The 23,479-nt window shown below is 36.5% G+C and overlaps 1 protein-coding gene across 1 annotated transcript in view; it reads right to left on the bottom strand.

Annotated features, from left to right (window-relative positions):
• LOC149471956 (dynein axonemal heavy chain 3-like) overlaps positions 1-23,479 on the bottom strand; it is a 114,997-nt gene that overhangs the window by 75,118 nt on the left and 16,400 nt on the right. Inside the window, exons 3-4 of the mRNA XM_089651990.1 lie at positions 16,437-16,632; positions 11,985-12,023 (exon numbers count right to left, since the gene is read on the bottom strand). Coding sequence (XP_089508116.1) covers positions 11,985-12,023; positions 16,437-16,632 — 235 coding nt within the window. The remainder of the gene's footprint in view (positions 1-11,984; positions 12,024-16,436; positions 16,633-23,479) is intronic.

Here is a 23,479-nt window from a genome sequence, read left to right as displayed (position 1 = left end):
GTTGGTTGATGATATATATTTTTTTAAGCTTATTAGTTAACTAACTTTAACTTTTGAATAATTAACTTAAATTTTTGAAGTCTATCTTCAACTTTTGAATAAAATTGACTATGCGGTCAAGGGACCCCAGTAGGTTAAACAACTGTACAGCTGAGGTTACTTAATGTTATTGCCATATCTGTAGGCAATCATAAGCATTCCTCCTTCATGCCTTTCTGCTTGGATATGTTATATGTCATTGAGTGCTCACCCCCCATATTATCGGAGTAAGTGCTCTTCCTCATTAAAACCACACATGGACAGTGTGCCCTTATCAAGGTATTTGCTTGTATTATACTACACCCTCATTGGAAATGTAGTCCATTGATTGTGCTTAATGAGCACTATCTCACTGTGTTAAACATCTGTCAATGACTGAGTACTGACAGTGAAATTGATTAATATAGACTGTTTCAAAGAGGCAAGTGGCTACCAGCCAGATATATCTCTGTTGTACATCAGCAAGGTCCTGATATCCAAAGGGTGTATGTAAATATGTGAAATAAATTTAAATGACTCACCAGGTGCAAATCCAGTTTGTCTGTCCGGGATTAGAACCAGACCCTGAAGTGTCACAGTAGGCAGTACTGTATTCTTGATATTAGGGAATTACTCAAAATAGAAGGGTTCCCCACAGTAGAGAAACCACATTCTCTGACATGTTTCCCCTTGCATGGCCTACTTAGAGTATGTGGTCTGCCTTAAGCTACTAAGAGAATAAAACTCTTTTCTGTAGTTTTCCCTCTGCTTGTTCTTAATAAAAATGACAAATATAGCATTCACTACAAACAGTAGATTATGCTTTCTAAAAAAAACCTATGTAGTGTGACGTACCATATACAGACATACATAGACATCTGTTTTGAAGAGGTTAGCTTCATGTTACCAAGAGTAAACAACTTGTTCTGTATATCATCATTGTGTTGAGTAGGGGGCCATCTATTGGGCATTCACTGTAATTGCACCCTTATCAATAAAGAACAGGAAGTATCTCATGTTTGTTAAAAATAAAATTTCCCATCCACTGCTGCACCCATTTTACCTTCCTGAAGAACACCAATGAAGGTCTCCTCTATTCTCCCTTTGATACACATATGCCTGTAAGTTTGTGTTTATATGTCAGTTTATTAAAGTACCCTTTTTTTATCTATAGCGGGATGTTGATTACAATTATTCTGTGAAACTGTATTAATCTTGAATATTGTTATTATTTTAGAATATCGGTGCATATATTGGCTCCTGAAGAAGTGGACTTTGTCCAGGAAACACCTTGCTCTTATTGAAAATGGCAAACATAACATTCAATGCAAACTGTAGAATGACTGAACAAAACATAAGACCAAGGTGTCCGTTTATGAACCAGCGGTAATAGATCGCTGCTCAGTTCTCCGGCATTCTCAGAGAACACAGTTCTCCTGTGAATGCAGTTTATGAAGCAGTTCTCCGAACGAAGGGAGAACGGTCTCCAAACGCTGGAGAACGGTCTACAAACTCTGGAAAATAGCTCATTTTACTATAATCTTGCGAGATTACAGTAAAAGATCAGTTTACTAAGCAGAGGTAAATTATCTCTGCTTAGTTTTCGGTCCCTCTGATTCTCCAGCTCTGAGCTGGAGAATCTGGAGGGAGAACACAGATCTCCAGAGAAGGGCTGACATGATCTCCTGAGTGTCATAAACTGTGAATGACCAGAGAATAGCTGAGATCTGTTGAATCGCAGCTATTCTCTCTGTCATAAACGGACACCCAAATTCACAAAGACGAGAAAGGAAAAAATGGTTCTTGTTGCCCATACCAACAAATCACATCTTTGCTTCTATTTTGTAAGGTCCTCTTAAAAAATGACACTTGGAATCTGATTGGTTGCTATGAGCAACAAGAGCAGTCTTTCCTTGCTCCAGTCTTTGTGAATCTGGCCCATAGTGTGATTCACCATATACACATATGAACAATATAACTATATAGAGAACCTTAGAAATATTTATAAATTAAATACTGTCCTACCTAAAATCTGCATTTCGGTTTGCACCTGTCAAGACAAATCTAATGTTAAAATTTAGTTTTAGAAAAAAAAAATCATCATTACCACCTAGAGTGTATATACAATAAACCCCAATAATTAACATATTTTAATTGCTCCATTTTGAGGATAGTTTTGTTATAGCTGTTCAATAAAAAAAATTGATCCTGCCAGAAATCTTGTATCTAATAATTTTCTGTGCTCTTTGCTTGTGCTGACTCTTATCAATTAGCAATGTTCTCAGTCATCTCTGTTGACTACAAAACACTTACCCCTCTTATGAAGAAGAGGAGGGAGAAGTATTTTGTAATCCTTCCTTAGGGTGACAATAGTACTCCCCCATAAATATGGCACAAGGAGTCACCTAGAACAGGAAATATATTAATGGCAGGATCATGTGTGTTTAATTTAAACTGTTATAGTCTGGGCTGAATGTGGAAACTTAATTAGAAATAGTACATTTACAATAGACCTACACTCACTTCACAAGCTGTGAAAAGTTTAAACTCTCATTTTAAATTTACAAAGCAAAGGGACTTAGCATATGCCATTATTTTTGACTCCTTATATGTATGGCAGTATGATTTTTTTTTTTGCAAAACTTTATCTATGATTACTCAATGTTCAGAGGTTTCTCTTTACAACATTTTGTCTTCTCCAAGGTGCAAATTGACTCTTCTCCTTTTTCGCTTCATTAAGAAAATTAGCAGGGAGTCAGATATTAATGCGGAAGCAGCATGGAGCTACCACTGCCTTTCCAAATGATCAGTATACAGTGAATCAAGATTCCATCTATCTGTTCTTAAAAAAATATTTGCCTGTTTTTGCAGCTTGTAGTTCTACATTAAAGTGGACTCAACAATGAAGGCTACAGCATTTACAATGGTGAGACACATATTTTATCGTTAACACATTCTTGGCCAAAATGTGTACACTATTATTTACAAGCACTGAGTAATTGTTTATCAACGTTCCATTGTAGAATTGGGAGTATGTACAGGTGCCACTGACAACGCTTGTCTAAACTTACAATCAGGAACTAATGAAAGTAGACATGTGGGGTTTGCTTCATTCCGAATTTAGACACATTTTTCATTGTTTGGACATTTGGATGTCTCCAAATTTCTGAATTGCAGTGGTAACGAATCCGGAATAATGAAACGAAATTTGGACAAAATTCGAATTTGAATTGAATTAGAATCAAATTTGATTCAAATTCAAATAGGAAAAGAATAGAAAAGAACATAAAAAAATAGATTAGAATAGAAAAGAATAGATTAGAATAAAATAGAAAAGAATAGAATAGACAATAAAATAATATAATAGAATACAATAGAAAAAAGAATAGAACAGAAAAGACTAAACTAGACTAGAACAGAATAGACTAAATGGTAAAATAGAATGACATAGACATAATATAATTATCTTCTGAAATTCAAATTTCAAATAGAATAAATTCAAATTCAAATAGAATAGATTAGAAAAGAATAGAATAGAAAAAACAATAGAATAGAATAAAATAGAATACAACTGTTTTTCAAAACTCAAATTTTGAATAGAATATATTCAAATTCAAGTAGAATACAACATAATAGAATAGAAAATAAAAGAATAGACAACAAAATAATAGAATAGAATAACAATAGAATATAATGCAATATAAAAAAAGAAAAAATACAATAAAAAAGAATAGAATAGATTAGAATAGAAAAGAATAGAATAGAAAAAAAACAATAGTGGGAATAAAATAGAAAGAATATAACTATCTTCCGGAATTCAAATTTCAAATAGAATTTATTAAAATTTGCATAGTGTAGAATAGAAAAGAATAGAATAAAATAGATTAGAATACAAATAGGAAAAAAAATCAATAAAATAAAATAGAAAGAATACAACTGTTTTCAGAAATTCGAATTTTGAACAGAATACATTCAAATTTGAATAGAATAGAATAGAAAATTATTTACTAGAAAAGAAAAAATAGAATGGAATAAAAGAGAAAGAGAATATAACTGTCTTTTGAAATTCAAATTTGTAATTGAATACATTTGAATTTAAATAGAATAGAAAAGAGAATAGTATATAATAAAATAGTAAATCACTGACTTCCATTATTCAAATTTTGAATAGAATAAATTTGAATAGAACAGAATAGAAAAACGGTAGCATATAATAGAAAGAATATAACTGTCTTCCTCAATTCTAATTTCGACTAGAATAAATTTGAATATGAATAGAATAGAAAATAAGAGAACAGAAAAGAATAGAAGAAAACAATAAAATGGAGTAGAATAAAATGAACTAGAAAGAATATAACCACCTTCCGAAATTCAAATTTCAAACAGAATAAATTTTAATTTGAATGTCAATTCAAATTCAGTTGAGTTGAATTGAATTCGAATAGAATTGAATTGGAAAAAAAAATGAGACAAAACAAATTCCAAAAATTAACTAAATTAATTTAAAGAAACAAAATGATTTAAATAACAAATCTAAATGTAATGAAACATTCTGTACATGTGTTAATGAGAGTAGCCAGTGCAAGTGGTAATCACTGTGACAACCAATCATAGTGAACAAATGAGGTTTGTTTACAAACAAACATGTTGGCTGCAGCTGCTTCTGTTACTGAGGCTCACAAAGAAAGAGACATAGTGACAAATAAATGTGGCAGGATGCAAATGCAATAAATGTAATACATGTTAAAAAAGTCTTTAATTTAAAAACAATATTGAAAACTGCATTATTTTTTTCCATCTGTCAGCTTACAAAAAACTGAGCAGGGTACTTAATAGAACAGTATGTCAAATGAAAGTCTTAACCTCCCTGGCAGTATTCCCGAGTGTAGCTCAGGATTAATTATCAGTGCCAAAATCGGTAACCCCAAGCTACACTCGGGATTACCCTGCAGCATTGCTCTGGGATTCCCTCGATCACTCACCTTGTCCTGCGCTCCCGCGATGTCCCTCCAGCAGTGTCCTCCGGACGATGCTGGAATCCGTCTTCTGGGTTCCGGTCCCTGCGAGCGTTGGGACATACAGGACGTACGGGGATGGAAATTTAAACATTTTAAAAAGTGATATTCACTCAATACACTAAAATCACATCATAAAACGTTACTGTACCAAACCCTTTCACATACATTTTGTCCCGATTGCTTTGTCCTGTGCCCTGCCTGCATTTTTACTGTTCTTTCTGCCTGGAAACTGAGAAACGTCCATGGCATCCAAAAAGCGTCCCTTTAGGTCAAAAGCAGTTTTAGACCAGCTAGAGAACAGTGATAGTAAATCAGAACTACTTGCAGAATTGAGTGATAATGATTCGTGGGGAAATTCGCCATCAGACACTGAAAACGATTTTGCGACTTTGCTCAGTGATGTGCGAACTTGGCACTATATTTCAAATTTCAGTGTTTTTGGTTTGATTATATTATTGAATTAAATGTATTATTATTATATTAGTATTTTTTATGATTATTTATTATATTATAATTTATGATTTCGTGTTTCAAATTTTGTCATACCCGGGATATTTACTAGACTCTTGTTCGGAGTTATTCCTAAGAATTACAGGCCTACAATAAAAAACTACATATTTCCATGAAAAAAAAGTACCGCTTTCAGCACAGAAATATGGACATAATCAGACCCCTAGGGAGGTTAATGTCCTTATAAATTTATGTAAAAATATTACAGTTTCAGAGCTATTATTGTTACTAAGTTTGTTCTTGGCATCTATTCCTCAATGCCAAGATAATGAAAGCATTAAAGTGATATTACAGCTTCATTTTTTAAATAGAATAATAAACATGTCATATGTACCTGCTCTGTGCAATGGTTTTGCACAGAGCAGTCCTGATCCTCCCCTTCTGGGGTTCCTTATCGGCGCTCTTGGCTCCTTCTCTTTACGGAGTGCCCCATAGTTGCTTTCTATGGGGCCACTTGTGAGGGTCTGTTGACACAGGCAGGGTGGCTCGGCCCTGCCCTCCCTCCCTCATCACATAATTTGATTGAGAGAAGAAGGAACCAATGGCTTCCACTGCTAGTAATCTTCCCAATGAGAAGGAGAGAGCTGCTGCTCTCATGCACAGCTCTGGATCAAGAATGGGCTCAGATAATTATAATGGGGGTGAGGCAGATTCTGTGACACAGAAGGTTTTTTTACCTTAAGGCATAGAATGCGTTAAGGTAAAAACCTCTATACTTTAGAACTACTTTAACTATTAGGAGCCATTCAAAATCAGCCCATTGAGCGTAGAATAACATGTACAAGCTCTGGTCTGACACCACAACTAGAAATAGAAGGTAAGGAAGCCACAGACATTGTGCAGTGCTTGGGCATGGAGGCACAATTTGATCCACCACTATGTTATCTTTCTGGCAGTATACATGTTCTGCTTCTTTAAGAATGCATGCTTATGTCATTGGAGAGGGTAGGGAAGCCACTAAAAGGTACTTTTACCTTCAGCCTATCAAGCAACCTTTTCCTGAATTCCCTTAGTCAGCAGTATGTGACAGCATTTCTAAAAGATTAGGCCGTTCCAAAATCCATTAAAAATTGTCTATGGGTACCTTCAATCTTTAGTTCATCTGATACAGGAAAAGAAACTGAGAAAGTCTGCTATACATATTCTCAGTATATTAATATGAAAAAGTCTGAGTTTCCGTTAGGAAAACTGTATGTCAGCATTAAGCCTTAAAGGAAACCTGTCAGGATAGAAATATAGGAGATGTTACTATTGACTTGTTTTTTTAAGGGTGTACACTCCATGTCTGTCCATCTTATCCCTCATTAAAGTGTTACTAAACCCAAGACCCTGCATTCACTATATCTGTTCTCCCACAGTACACACAACATGGAAGTGCAATTATTTTAGTAAATATAAACTGCTAAATACCTTTTCTCATGTCTATTGCCTTCTATCAGCATTCAGCAGAGCACTGGTTAAAGCTTGTGGGAGGAGTTTTCATTCTGCTCTAGGAGCATGCAAAACCCCTGACCTCTGTCTGGACAGTGCTGATTGGCCCTGTGCTGATCACATGCACTCTCCCAAGAAAAAAAAACCTCTCTAGCAATACACACTAAACTGAGCATGTGCAGAATGGCTACGGTTCAGTCTCTCTTATCAGGAGATAAGAAGTGGACATTTGAGCAAGAGGAGGAGCAGAGAAGTCAAGATCAAATGACCTTTTTACACAATGCAGACGATTAACCCCCTAGGTTCCACAGTGAGTATAACAAGCATGCTTTACTGCATATACAGACTGATTTTACTGTTGTGGGTTTAGGAACACTTGAACTACTTAGTGAAGTGTCAGGGCATCTAAATAGCGCATACTAGAAAAATTAATTGCTGTGTGCTAAAGTCAGGATCAGGATGACAGCCAGAGCTTGCTCTTGTAAAAAGGTCATCCAAGGCAGTTTTCACATTTCATTCTGACAGATCCCTTTACAGAGTTGATTCTGTCGCTTAACATAATATTTTATCTTTAAAATGATAGGCATGTTATAATTAATAAGTTATTCTTAATAGCAGTTTTCTGCTCTGAGCAATTCTGGATTTACAGATGTCAGATGGCAGCAGGCTGTGCCCATGTAAACAACACAACAAATAGCTTCTGTGCTCTATCTGTTAAGGCAAAATACAGGGGTCTAATAGACCCCTGATGTATCCATGTATCCTGTCACCTCTACAATTCTATCGCATAGGGAGCTCTTGTAAAAGCAATACAGTCTAGTGAAAATAAAAATATGTTTAAATATTATTTAAAAAAACAAACTTTAAAGCCCCCCCCCCTTCTTCCCCATACAAACACACACATACTTACATAAGAGGAATAATTCTATCCCCGTCAGTTAATGTTAACCCTAATTTGGTGAGCTATACAAGTTATTAAAGTGTTTCTAAACCCAGGACCCTGAATTCACTATATCTGGTGTCCCATAGCACACACAACATGGAAATGCAATTATTTTAGTAAATATAACATGCTAAATACCTTTTCTCATCAGCAGTTAGAGCAGTCTTGTTACTTCTATCAGTGTCCAGCTGAGCACTTGCTAAAGCTTGTAGGAGGAGTTTTCTCTAGGAGGATGCAGAACCCCTAACCTGTCCGGGCAATGCTGTTTGGCCCTGTACTGATCACATGCACTCTCCCAAGAAAACCTCTCTAGCAATACACACTAAACTGAAAATGTGCAGTGTCTCCACATTATATGTATTATCAGGAGATAAAAGAGGGGCACTGGAAGAAGGGGAGGATCAGAGAAGTCAGGATCAAACATCCTTTTTTATGCAGAGGATTAACCCCTTAGGTTCCACAGTGAGTATAACAAGCATGCTTTACTGCATATACAGACTGATTTTACTGTTGTGGGTTTAGTAACACTTTAAAGCTTTTTCTATATAGAATTTTGAGTATCGTAGTTTATCACTGTTTTACAGGTGCGAGCAAATTTGAGACATTTTTAATTTACTCTATACAATCAAATGTTTTACATTTTATAAACATTAGGGGATTATGCCGTATCTGTGTGCACTAAAATGAATTTTAATGTATTTTTTTGCTGAAAATACTGTATATGTCTGATAAACAATCATTCAAGTATTCTGCAACATAAAAGGCTACCATCTATTTATTCTACAGGTCCCCTGCTTTCCGAGAGAAAAAAACGTTTGTGGCGCTTAAGTATTCTCCAGGCAAAAACATGTGTGCAGCTGAATCAATTTTTAGTGACATCAGTGTTTTTTTGGCAACAAGGACAAAGTTCTGCTTAAAATGTTGGTTCTATATAAATCCTGTATAATAATAATAATAACAATAATAACCAAGTCCATGCTCCTTTAGGGACCAACCTCAGGTCCTTATCATAAAATGTTTGGTCTTATATAGCAGAGCTCCTGAATGATTTTTTTGGTTCTCAATTAATCCCCAACAAAAAGGTTGATTTTTGCTTAATCAATCAATATGTTCATAGGGAAACTGAACAAAAAAAGAATTATTAAGGCTTTAAAAGCATTTAAAATGAAAATGCTAAATAAGTGTTTGATATCTTCAGGGGATTTGTTTTTTAAAAGTATTTTAAATTATGTCTTTCTGCAAAAACAACATCAAAGACAAGCTAGCAATATGACCCTTATGGATTCAATATTTTGCTAGGAAAACATTGCTTTTTTTAATCAGCTTTGGTTTTGTTGAAAATATTTTTGTTCATTTTTAACTGTTGTGTTACCAGTCATTGATTTTTTTCTGTCATTTATGAGTGTTCATTAGCTAGTCAGTTTTCTTATTAAGCAGATACAATTTAATTACATATATTAGCTTATTAGGTTTAGGGTTGTATTAGGGTTAGCTCATGTGGGGATCACCTTCCCTGGAAAAAAGGCAGGTCTTTTCTTAAAATTCTGACTTGTAGTCAGTTTTATTTAAAAGGTTGCACAGAAAACAAACAAAACCATAAATAAAATAAACAAATCCTTGCCATCCAGGCAATAACTAAAGAGTACAGGTTACTACCTCACAGGTGAATGCCAGTCACCAACAAAAAAAAATGTTTTGCAAACCTTTTCCTTTTTGCAGAGCAATTTCCACACGTAGCTCTCTCAGGTATTAGCTTCCCCGAGGCCAGAGCGACCTCTTATTTCAGTCCTTCTTTATTTATACTACCTTTTGCTGGTCACAAGGGGAAAACAAAATTCGGTTCGGAACCCACACTGCCAAGATGGCCTGGAAAATCCAGACCGGATTCCACCTTAGTTTCCTACATGTGAAACATACGAGGTGATGTAAAGCATCCATCAATCACCTCTCCTTTCATTATGTCACAATCAGGGGCGGACTGACAACTCATGGGGCCCCCAGGCAATAGGGGATCATGGGGCCCCTGTGTCCTTGCCCAAACTCAAAAAAGCCTATGAAAAAGGTACCAGGGGCATCTCATGGGGTCCCCTACTGACCCCGGACCCTCGGGCAGTGCCCGAGTTTCCAAATGGTCAGTCCGTCCCTGGTCACAATATGTAGTTTTGCACAGATATGTAGAATATATTAAAACAGTAGTATTGTGATACTAGAAAGAAGCGGAATGATTATGGTGAAATTCCTAGGCAAATTTTGTGAAGATGAGCCTCGAGTTGCGCATAGTCAACATTTTTCTTAAAATGACCTACCTTTTAGAAATTGATCTCATGCAAGCACAGTGACACTGTAGGCAATTAAATCAGCTAAACTCTACCAACTGTGGTGAAAGACCAACAAGAAATTGACAAATTGTGTATAGCGCTGAACTCAGTTGCATAGTAGTATACATAGTATTTCAAATTCTCTCCTTTTATGACAGCGATCATAATCTATGCAATACGGATAATACACAGACCTATATTCTTAACCACTTCCCGACCGCACTATAGCAGAAGTACTGCTACAGGGCAGCAGGGATGCACAAAATCACATATATAGGTGATTTTGCATTTACAAGTAGAGAGCACGCGCGTGCGCTCCCTACCCACGTCGCTATTGGCTTCTCGACATGTCAATCACCAGGTCCCAGCCGCCGATTCAGTGGTTGGCGGCAGAGCTGACAGGGGGAGAGCTCTGTACGTAAACAACACAGATCTCTCCCCTGTCAGCATGAACAGGCTGCTTTGTTTTGCTCTGCACAGCAGAGAAAGACAAAGCAGCTTGTCTACACAGTAAAACACACACAGCACATTATGTAAACAACACACAGTTAACCCTTTTGATCACCCTACATGTTAACCCCTTCCTGCCCAGTGTCATTAATACAGTGTCAGTGCTTTTTATTAGCACTGATCACTGTATTAGTGTCACTGGGGATGTCAGTAGTTAGTCAGTTCCCCCCCAGTGTCAGAATGCCCATCGCAGTCCCGCAATAAGTCGCTGACCACCGCCATTTCTAGTAAAAAAAATAAATAAATAAAAATTCCAGTGTATATACCGCCATTTATAGACACTATAACTTTCACGTAAACTAATCAATTTACATGTATTGGGATTTTTGTTAGCAAAGACATGTAGCAGAATACATTTTGGCCTAAATTTATGATAAAATTTGATTTTTTTAATTTTTTTATTGGACCTGTTCAATAGCAAAATGTAAAAAAAATAAATTATTTTTTTAAATTGTTGGTCTTTTTTTTTGTTTATTGCGCAAAAAATTAAAAACACACGGGTGATAAAATACCACCGAGAGGAAGCTCTATTTGTTGGAAAAAAATTAATTTATGTACAACGTTGCATGACCGTGCAATTGTCAGTTAAAATAACGCAGTGCTGTTTTGCAAAAAATTGCCTGGTCAGGAAGGGGGTTAAATCCTCTGGAAGGCAAATGGTTAATTAAGATCAAGCAATTGACTAACTATAAAAAGCCCATTTTAGTAACTTCTATATACTTTTTCATGCTTGCTGTGTATTGCCTCAACCCCTAACAGAAACAGATGTGTAGTGATATTACAGCAATACTATGCAGAGATCTAAGATCCAAGCAGGGGCGGACTGACAACTTATGGGGCCCCCGGGCAATAGGGGATCATGGGGCCCCTGTGTCCTTGCCCAAACTCAAAAAAGCCTATGAAAAAGGTACCAGGGGCATCTCATGGGGCCCCCTACTGACCCCGGGCCCTCGGGCTGTGCCCGAGTTTCCAAATGGTCAGTCCTCCCCTGGATCCAAGAGATCTTTGGGGTGTACATTGCAGTATATATACTGTAAATGCAGACATAATGAAAATTGAGACAGTTAGGCTAACTCCCAACATTGTGGGTTCACCTTCCCCTTCCAGTGACAGATTCACTGTATGCACATAAAAACAAGACTAATATGTATGAAAGAGGCCTCAGAGAGGCCATTATTATCTAGAATCCTATAAAACATCACATCACTGAAGGTATAAAATAATGCAGTCACTTACCATCAGATGCACATTCTTTTCATTGTTCTTCACATTAAGCTGAAAAAAAACAGCAAAAAACAACAGGTTAAACACAAAAAAGTGAAGCATATTACAGGGTTTATTTAAAAATGATTCACCTAAGATTCTTTTTTCATTTGAATCATGTATGAAGTTTGGGTGAAAGCTGTGTGAATCTTAGATGAAAACATTGATAAATAGACTCCTATCTGTTGTGCTTCTTAGCAACACTCATTATAAGCTGTGATAAACTGAACTGAAATTTTAAAATTGGGTGGATGTCTGTAAATTAAATTACATGCAGGGTTCCTATATCCTAAATCTGTGAGAATTCTCAGTTCTTCCTAAGTACTGCAGCAATTACAAAGTCATTTGATAGTGTCACATTTCTGCAAGAGATTCTACATGGTGGTGAATAAATAAATTAGTCATGAGTAAATCATTTTTAAATTCAAGCAAATAGTCAAAATGAAATTTTAATTTAATACATGAATGCAGGTTTGTCTAGTCCATAGAAAATCATATAATCTTAGAGTTACTATTGCATAGATTTGAGAACAATTCATTACAAATGAGATATATTCGGATAAATAAAAAACTTGGATATCAAAAATAATTTGGAAATCCAATCCTTGGTGGAGTAGGAAACACAAAATACTGCAAAAAAAGTTGGAAGTTCAAAGATGCATATAAGTCAGCAGGTTATTTAACTGTCATTCGACACATACAAGATCATTACACATCTGCAGAAACATTGAAAATGCAATGTATCAAGTCATTCGAAATTTTTATCATTATGGAACCTTCCAAATGCAAAGGTTGAATTTAACAATCAGATACACTTTTTAGTATATTTAATTCAGATCTGTGTCCTAAACTTATTACTAAGAAAAACAAGTTTAGATGAGTTCCGGATTTTATCTCCATATTCCTTCTTTTGGATTTTCTCAGTCTGCAGAGCAAGATTTATTTCTCTTATTGCATAATAGCGGCCTATCATATACCTATCAATAGATCATAGATACAGTAGAACCAAACGTATTTTATACCACTGTCAGGATCTTTTAGATGTGAAACCTGATAGAAAGGATTTGGGACATAACACTTTTGGCAATATTAAAGTAAGCATCCATTGTAAGGGTGTTTTAAAGGATAAGATAATTCTATTTAGATAAATTTGAAGACTCATCTTACCTTATAAGGTGGTCTCAGGTCAGGGGCGGACTGACAACTCATGGGGCCTCCAGGCAATAGGGGATCATGGGGGGATCATGGGGCCCCTGTGTCCTTGCCCAAACTCAAAAAAGCCTATGAAAAAGGTACCAGGGGCATCTCATGGGGCCCCCTACTGACCCCGGGCCCTCGGGCAGTGCCTGAGTTTCCAAATGGTCAGTCCACCCCTTTCCCAGGTCCATAGAGCAGGTACCCTCCATGTGCTCTCTTTAACTTAACAGTGCACAGGATATCTCAAAGCCAATGTGCTCTATTATGTAAATAAAGATATCAATTTCAGTAGTCAATACTGGCGGGTTACCTCCTCCCACCCCCTTGTTCTTCCTATTACCTCTCATATGCATTAGACAGCATCACTGATCAATTGGAAGGTGAGCAATGCAAGCCAAATATTGACCACAGAACATTTTTTTTTTGCATAATATATATTCCAGATTTATGGGCTATCTGGGAATTCTGAGGGCAAAGCAAGCATGCAAGTTGATAAGTGAAGTGAACTTCTGTGCCTACCATACAATAAAAATAAACAAACGAATAGGTGCTGCTGTTGACATCAATTGTGTTCCCAAAATATCAACTAAATAAACAAATTAATTAAAGGTGATGTAGCGCTGCTAATGAACATAAATCAGTACTAATAAACAATACAGGTGATAAACTGTGCTCATAATCATAATATGATAAAATGACTAAAAACAGACCATAAATATAAATGAATAAATAATGTGAATAAAGATACTAAAGCGCTTTCAATAAATGAGTTCATAAATTTCCAAATATCACATGATCCGAAATATAAATTAATGAATAATGTAAATAAAGATACTAAAGTGTTTTCAATAAATGAATTCATGAATTTCCAAATATCACATGATCCAAAATATAAACTAATGAATAATATGACTAAAGATACTAAAGTGCTTTCAATAAATGAGCTCATAAGTTTCCAAATATAAGATGATCTGAAATATAAATTAATGAATAATATGAATAAAGATACTACAGTGCTTTCAATAAATGAGTTTCCAAATATCACATGATCCAACACCATAGCTACAATTCCATGGTGAATGTGAATTTTCATTCTAATAACAGTGCCACTCTGTGCTCACAGAACTCTCACCTCCAACGCATGTAAGAACTGCTTGTTAATAAGCATCACACATCCAGACCTTGCGATATCTCTTTAGTCTGTTCCTCCTCCCATTTAATGGATACTTTTAAGATGGTAATAAAATCCTCTATCTCAGCGGATACCAGTCAGCTCCAACGCATGTAACACTTGCATGTATTTAATAAGACATCGCCATAAATCCAGACCTCGCAATATCATATTTAGCCACTAGAGGGCTATCCACTCTTTCTCCCATATAATGGATAATATTAGGTAATAATGGAAATCCTCCATTCCTCCAGATGCAGTACCAATATAACAATATTTATTAAAATCACACTTACATTGTATATTAAAATGACAAGCGCTTGATGATGTCACATGACGGTGATGTTACTCACAGAGCGTGGGCTCAGGCAGTTTTGAGGAAGTGAGAGGATCCATGGTTTTTTTAAAGTGGTTGTCATTTTAATATACAATGTAAGTGTGATTTTAATAAATATTGTTCTTTTTATTGACTTACTACACTCCGGTCCGGATTTATGAAGATGTCTTATTAAATACATGCAAGTGTTACAAGTTACATAGTGTTACAAGCGTTGGAGCTGACTGGCATCCACTGAAACTGAGGATTTTATTACCATCTTAAAAGTATCCATTATATGAGAGAAGGAACAGACTAAGGAGATATCGTGGGGTCTGGATGTGTGGAGATGTCATATTATTAACACAGTTTTTGCATGCATTGGAGATGAGAGTTCTGTGCGCATGGAGTGGCACTGTTATTAGCATGAATATTCACATTCACCATGGAATTGTAGTTACGGTGTCGGATCATGTGATATTTGGAAACCTATGAACTCATTTATTGAAAGCACTTTAGTATCTTTATTCACATTATTCATTAATTTATATTTATGGTCTATGTTCTTGGTCATTTATTCACATTATTATTATGAGCACAGTTTAGCCACCTGTATTGTTTATTAGTATTGATTGATGTTAATTACCAGCGCTACAACACCTTTAATTAATTTATTTAATAAGCAGGCAAGTTGGCCCTAAAGGTGCCTGTTCACCTTACCAGTGAGCTCACAGGTTTATCAATTATTAAAATTGATAATTTAGTGTTGGGCTAAGAATTAAATTTATAGTTAAGAATTAATGTTAGGTTTCAAGGTTTACATAATTACTTATTACAGGTATAGTAAGTGTTACTGTACAGATTGATGATTGGTTAAATAACTAGATCTAGAGTAAATGGGCATTTCGAAAAGATCCACTACTGAAGCCATGAAACTTTTGCAAGAAAAAGGTTGCACTGAAGGTGGGTAAAATAAACTATGAAGTGTCAGGCTCTGTGAATTCATGGGAGTTTAATTATAAGCACATAACATCATTTTGCAGCTGCAGACTGAAACCTATTAAGTTTAGAAAATTCAATATCTCATCTGAATGGTTTTTAATTGATCTGTACACATATTGTGATTGCAGCCTAATATCTCAAATGTTTTCCTTACACTCTCCAACATTTCAGCTACTCTGATTTTTACATTAACGTGTTTATTTCTTTCTCTAAAGCATAACTAAACATATCAAACAACAAATGGTTGTGTTTAAGATAGCTTTTACCTTATGTCAAAAAGTGTTTATGACAAAATGAGTTTACAGTGTAGTTACATATAATAAAGTGAGAAAATTGGATGTACTTCTTATATACATTTTGAAAAACTGTTATGAACTGTTTTTCATCAGTGCCTTGGACAAATAATAAATTCTTTGGTCTAATATTAAATTTTTATACATCTCACTGGGCCAAAAGTATAGTGGTTATAAAATTTCACCATAGTTCACAGACTATAATCTTATAACATTTAAAAATAACAGGACTACGAGCAATTATGGTGTACAATCTGTATCATCCACAGCAACCATCATCACGCTTTTTATTATAATAAGCAACTGAAACTCTGTTGATCAGTTTGCACTTCAATTACAGATGTTTTTCTGACTGGCTGTTTATTAATCTTTGTCTGGTTCAATAAATTACAGGAAGTAGTGTTTTCTTTTTTTATCCATCAACAGCATGACCTTTACAGATGTACCTTGATTATGTCTTCAATTTCAGTAGGAGTAACAAGATCTTTCCACAGGCACCAAGAAGCGAACTTCTTCTTAACGTAGACGATATCATAGACATTTTCAGCCTTTGGTAACTGAACAGATCTTGGGATTTGAAGACCTTTTGGTTTTGAACTGGTGGGATCGTGGTCACAAAGGTTTTTTAAATATTCACTAAAGCTATGGAAAGAAAACATTTATATATATTATATCAATATTTTAGAAGAGAAGTAATATTTTTATAAAAAATATAAACTCAGGTGGAAGTAGCATTGGTCAGATGCTGCATCAGTCCCCCGCCTCCTCCTAGACCGAGAGCCTAGCAATCACATGATCCTTGATTGCTTGGTTCTCAGTCTTCTGTGAACAGAGGGAGGTGACTGTCAGTCAGCAGCTCTCTGCTCTGCTCCTTCAGCCCTCACTGGAGCACCAGACTGTGAAGGGTGTAGGATTGGCTTGCTCAGGCTCTTAGTGGCAGGCCAGTGGCCAGCTTCCAGTTAGGTATCTTGGTGGATCCTGACATTAAAGTCAAGATCCTTCCAGAGTCTGGACCCACTGAGTGACATCAGCTGGCAGCGGACATTAGACCACTGTTGACTGAATACAGATGTGCATTCCTTTGACCCACAGGAGAAGTAGGGCCAAAAGAGCATTGGATTGCCATATCTAACACCTACTAAATGAAAATTGGTGCTTAACAGTAACTAAGCACTATCTGATAATATTATCATACAAAACCCTGACTGAAATCTACAAATTTACAACCCTTTTTTTAAAATTCTTAATTTTGTGTTCAAAGGAAAGAGACATATTTATCATAGGTCATCATAGGTTAATATAATATTGCAATAAATGTACAAAGATGGAGCTTAAGTGACAGATATAAATTATCAATCTACATTAAGTTGTTACCTAGGTATGCATCTTCTACAATTGAAATGGTGATTTAGGGTGCTGAAGAAAATGTTTCCATTGTCAGTGAAGTTTTTTTTTTTGTCATATGAAAGGGAATCAAAGAGAAAGGAAACATACAAAGGATATATAGTGTTCAGACCTGATATAGTCTGTTATATTTATTTCAAAGAAGTGAAGGAAAGAGGAAAGGGCAATGTGAAGGGTAGTTTTTTCAGTTTTTCGAGATAACTATTCTGGCAGTTAAGAATGCATGTATGACACTAATTGTTTCAAGTGTTTTGGGATTTCCCTATCAAAATATGAGAAATAAGGCAGCTTCAGATGATGTATGTACTGTACATTAATTCCAGCAATAAAAAACAAAGAAAGAATCTGTACACTATGGATAATTGCTACCATGTATTGCCAAAGGACCTGTAACAGGTAGGTGAGGCTTAAGGTTGTAACTCGGCAATCACAATGGAAACTAGGTTTCACCACAATAATGTTTTGCAGTTGGATTCTACCGGGGTGGTCTTGATAGATATCTGAGATAAATTGGCAGCAAATTCCTGCTAGTCCAGAAGATCCAAAGTTTTATAAAGGTCCCATTTCCACTGGAGCATGTATTTGAGTACATACTGTAAGCAGAATATATATTTCCAAAATGCTCCCCTTTGATACCTTGTGGATCTACAGGACAGTTAAAATAGTGTCATAGTAATTGGCTGAGTAGAGAGTTTATGTTTAGACTTAATTGAGCATGCTATCTGAATGTAATGGTAGATCTCCAAAGGGGGCAATTTTAATTCTTTTTTTTTACAATTGTAGTTTTTATCACAATTTCAGAAAACATTTCAGTCACAAGTATATAGTTATACCACATGTCTTGGAGTACAATAACGCAAATGACTTAAATCCATTAGGATCTTTTCAGTCTATAATACTATCTCATAAAAAGCATAAGAACATGGCAAGAAGTCCTTCATGTTATCATATGTTCTAGACATCAGATAACACAGAAGTGTTTTTTAAGAAAGAAATAAAAAGAAAGTTAACAAGAAAGCATTTCAACTAATCATGACATCATTATAACAAGAGAAAGGAATTCCATGGAGTCCCAGATACGTCAATAATTTATGCAAAGATTATTTCACATAGAAAACCAAAGATTGACGAGGCTCACTCTGTTGCAATGTGTTTAGGCCCTGTCAGGGAAGACAAAGAATGCCCAGGCACACATTTATGCGCCAATGCCAATTGCCCAACAGCCGTGCTCGTGTCAGTGTGTGCGAGCATGTGTACATGCATGCGCGTCTACTGCAGGAGGTGGAAAAAGCCTTCATCTCCACGTCAGGCTCCTCCACCAGGTACATAACAGGCCCATAGCAGGGTCAGATCAAGAAGAGAGATCAGCAAGATATGGTGCTGCGGGAAAACAAACCAAAAAAAGAGTAATCCCACAGAGCCCATATTTTGTTAAAGGCTTCCGATGAGTCCCTAAATACCACAATAAGATTTTTTATCTGCAGTGGTAGAAAGGAGTTGGGATTACAATCGAGTCTCAGTAGATCTCCAGTGTTGAGGAATAATGCTCCTAAGTGCCGTTAAAAAGTACACAGAAAGCTTTTTGGAATGTTTAGAAATGCCTAAAAAAGGCAGTCCTAGGAGACAGTGGAGAGGATTCCGAGGCAATGAGATGTAACTAGAATATGTTCTAAGATTTGTTGAGTGGATACCCTAAAAAAGTTGTAGTGAAATGCATTTCCAGAATACATGAAACAGTGTGCCTCTTTCCTGCCTGCATCCCCAACAAACCTCTGGCACTAGTGAATTGTAGACATGGACAACATCAGTTTTTTACCAAAACATGAAAAATATATACATTTTCTCTGGGGCTTACATATTGTGAGGATTTGGATGCCAAATCTTGTTCTAGCATGCCAGACCCCATTTTTTCATATATAAATGAGATTCTTCTTTTAGAGGGTAACCTCTAGAAGTGTTTTGTACATAGAAGAAATTGAAAAGGGCTGGGAGGGACTTTGAGCGCAGATGGTTTCAAAGCTTGTGGGACGGTTGCAGGGCTGAGAAGAAATATCTAAATTGGAAAAAAAAATAATAGGCCTGTTTAGGAAAGCATTTCTTTCTAACTCAGAGTACCTCAAAAGAATAATGCTTACAGGATACTGCATTTATAAGATGTCGTAATTGGATGATGCCTGCCTGTGCCCCAGGGTAACACTTGTATATTATTATTCTTATAATATTCTTATAATTTATTTTTATATATATATGTGTATATATATATATATATATATATACACACACTGATCAAAAAATATTAAAGGAACACTTTGAAAAACATCAGATCTCAATGGGGAAAAATATCATGCTGGACATTTATACTGATAGAGACTGGGTAATGTGTTAGGAATGTCAGGATGCCCCATCTTTGATGAAAATTTAAATTATCAACCTACAGAGGACTGAATTCAAAGGCACCCCGAAAATCAAAGTGAAAAAATAATGCAGCAGGCTAGTCCATTTTGCTGAAATTTCATTGCAGCAACTCAAAATGGTACTCAGTATGATCCCCACGTGCTTGTATGCATGCCTGACAACTTCGGAGCATGCTCTTAATGAGACAATGGATGGTGTCTTGGGGTATTTCCTTCCAGATCTGGACCAGGGCATCGCTGAGCTCCTCTACAGTCTGTGGTGCAACCTGGTGGCGTCGGATGGACCGAAACATAATATCCCAGAGGTGTTTTATTGGATTTAGGTCAGGCATACTCTCGCCACATGAGGCCGGGCATTGTCATGCACCAGGAGGAACCCAGAACCCACTGCATCGGCATAGGGTCTGACAATGGGTCCAAGTATTTCATTCTGATACCTAATGGCAGTCAGGGTGCCATTGTCTAACCTGTAGAGGTCTGTGCGTCCCTCCATGGATATGCATCCCCAGACCATCACTGACCCACCACCAAAATGGTCATGCTGAACGATGTTACAGGCAGCATAATGTTGTCCATGGCTTCTCCAGACCCTTTCATGTCTGTCACATGTGCTCAGGGTGAACCTGCTCTCAACTGTGAAAAGCACAGGGTGCTCGTGGTGGACCTACTAATTTTGGTGTTCAGTGGCAAATGCCAATCAAGCTCTATGGTGCAGGGCAGTGGGAACAGGGCCCACTAGAGGATGTTGGGCCCTCAGGCCACTTTCATGAAGTCTGTTTCTGATTGTTTGGTAAGAGACATTCACACTAGTAGCCTGCTGGAGGTCTTTTTGTAGGGCTCCGGCAGTGCTCATCCTGTTCCTCCTTGCATAAAAGAGCAGATACCGGTCCTGCTGATGGGTTAAGGACCTTCTACAACCATGCCCAGCTCTCCTAGAGTAACTGCCTGTCTCCTGGAATCTCCTCCATGCTCTTGAGACCTGCTGGCAATGGCACATATTGATGTGTCATCCTGGAGGAGTTGGACTGTCTGTGCAACCTCTGTAGGATCCAGGTATCACCTCTAACAGTAGTGATGCTGACCCTAGACAAATACAGAACTGGTGAAAAACAGTCAGAAAAGAGAAGCAGGGAAAAAAATGTCAGTGATCTCCACCTGTAAAACCATTCCTGTTTTGGGTGTCGTCTCATCGATGCCTATTGAGTGCACCTGTTGGTAATTTCATTAACACCAAAGCAGCTGAAAATATCAATGTCAATATCCCAGGAGTTTAATTGACTCGATGCTATACTCTGATTAAAAAGTGCTCTTTTAATGTTTTTGAGCAGTGTATATATATATATATATATATATACTGTATATATATATATATATATATATATATATATATATAATAAAGAGAGAGAGAGTATTATTCATATGTATATGTGATAAACTTTCCATTATTCCAGGATTGGATATTACATTAGTCAATATAAAAACAAACAAAGTGGAACTAAAGTGTATCTTCTATGGCCCACAAAAAAAGTGTAAAATGTATCTCCATGGTGGACCACAAAAGTATTTGACATTGATTTAATCTGGTGCCCCTAGACCACCTTTAGACTTAGGGGAAAGGAGAACTGAGCTGGATATTCTATGGACTTTATTATACTAGACGAAATTAAGAATGAATTTTGTAGTGTGGGCCATTGGAACTGGGACAGGTAACATTTCGAACAGATATAACAGTTCCGATAGTATGAACATTTTTAGACTGGCAATTCTACCCAGGAAATAAATATCATAAGTATCCCATTTTTTTAGCAGTTTATGGATTTCTTGGACTAGGGGAGGGTTTGTAGAGGGTTGAATAAAAGGCTTTAAAATGTGTGCCTAAATATTTAATAGACTGTTGGCACCATTGATATTGGTAATTAGCTAGCAACTGGGATAGTTAGGCTGGCGGTATGAGGATTGGTAGGGCTTCAGTCTTTGTAGTGTTAATTTTGTAACAAGATAAGGTGCTAAAAGCATTTAAAGTATGATACAGGATTAGGAGAGTAGTGTGTGAGTGTTAACAAAATGTTGTCCACCAATAAGGACAAATATTATTCCTGCTTTGGACCTTAATACCATGGATGTTTGCCTCAAAGTGTATTGCTGCAGCTAGGGACTCTAGACACAGTACAAATACTAGAAGAGCTGCAAGGTTCCCTTGTCTGGTGTCATTATGCATTTGAATGTGCTCAACATTGCATGAGGAAGTTTAACCTGAGCCGTAGGTGCAAATCAGAGTGCTTTAATTGCTTGAAACAGGGCCACACATCCCCATGTGTCATAAATTAGCAAACACATATGGTCATCCTAATGTTTCAAAAGCCTTTTAAATGTCTAGACTCAGAAGCAAGGCAGGAGTTTTAGTCCTTATAGTCACATCTACCAAGTCTGTCTCATATTGTTCGCCACCTGCCTAGCCAACACAAACCCCACTTGATCTTTGTTTATAAGCTTAGGAAGTATCAAAGATAACCTGTTGGCCAGAATTTTTGTAAATATTTTGTATTCAGAATTAAGTAGTGCATCATTGGCTGGAGATATTGGGTTTTTCCCAGGTTTCAGTATTACCACGATATATGAATGCTGCAAGTAAGGGTGGGGAATTTTGCGCTTAAGCAGAGATTTATAGAGAGACAATAAAAGGGGGGTCAGAATGGAGAAGAATTGTTTATAATAGGAATAGGGGAGACCATCCAGGCTGGGGGATTTATCCAAGGGTAGGTCTTTAATGACTCCCATAAGTTCTTCTAAAGTAATATCAGCATTCAATGAAATCAGATCTCATAGGGTAGTTAGGGGAGTCTAAAATTAGACATAAATTTATCAAAAGCCTCCTTATTAAAAGTAGGATGGATCTCTGGCGACAAGCTTACAGCTTAACATAAAATTTCTCAAGGGTTTTTTATAATAGCATGAGGGCAATAAGTGGGAGTAGAATCCTATTGGTAGAAAAACTCAATGGCTGTTTGATTTGGTCTGGCTCATAGTTTATTCTCCAGCATTCTGTGGGGTTTGTTTGAGTATTCATAACATTTTTGTTTAGTCCATAAACACTTTTAAAAAAAAGGTTTTGCATCAAATGCTTTGAGCTGATTTCACAACAGGATGGCTTCTCTCAGTTGCAGTACTGTAGGTACTCAGCACTGTAGGTACTCGGCGCTGTAAGATAACAAATGAGATTCTGTCTTACGTAGTTGTTGCAATAGCTCAGTATTAGCAATGGCAGAGTCTCATTTTACCTACTGAGATGCACTGAACTCTAACGTAAGCTTTATGAGCTTCCAGTAGAGTAAAAGTATGTGAGACTGTGCTGGTGTTTAATTGAAAAATATTCATCCAGAGCCTTGGACAGTTGAACCTTAATATCCTTGTTATGGAAAAGTGTTTTGTTTAAATACCAGTTGCATGTTCTAGAGCTAGAATGTTCCATCTCAAGGTCCAAGGTTAAAAGGGAATGATCCAGCCAGGTAATTAATTCTATTTCAGAGGAGACCACTGGTTGGAGTAGCAGGGCTGAAACAAAAAAATGGTCCAACCTAGAGTACATATTATTTGGTGAGGAAAAAGTAAACTATTTTTGTAAGGGATGCTTTATCCGCCATGTATCAAGTAAGCGATGTTCCCTTTTTTTT

The sequence above is a fragment of the Staurois parvus genome, unplaced genomic scaffold, assembly GCF_062004578.1.
Source record: "Staurois parvus isolate SC_StPar_1 unplaced genomic scaffold, SC_StPar_1.0 ptg000025l, whole genome shotgun sequence".
Taxonomy (NCBI): domain Eukaryota; kingdom Metazoa; phylum Chordata; class Amphibia; order Anura; family Ranidae; genus Staurois; species Staurois parvus.
Note: the sequence above shows the minus strand (reverse complement) of the source record. Positions and strands in the feature narration are given on the sequence as shown.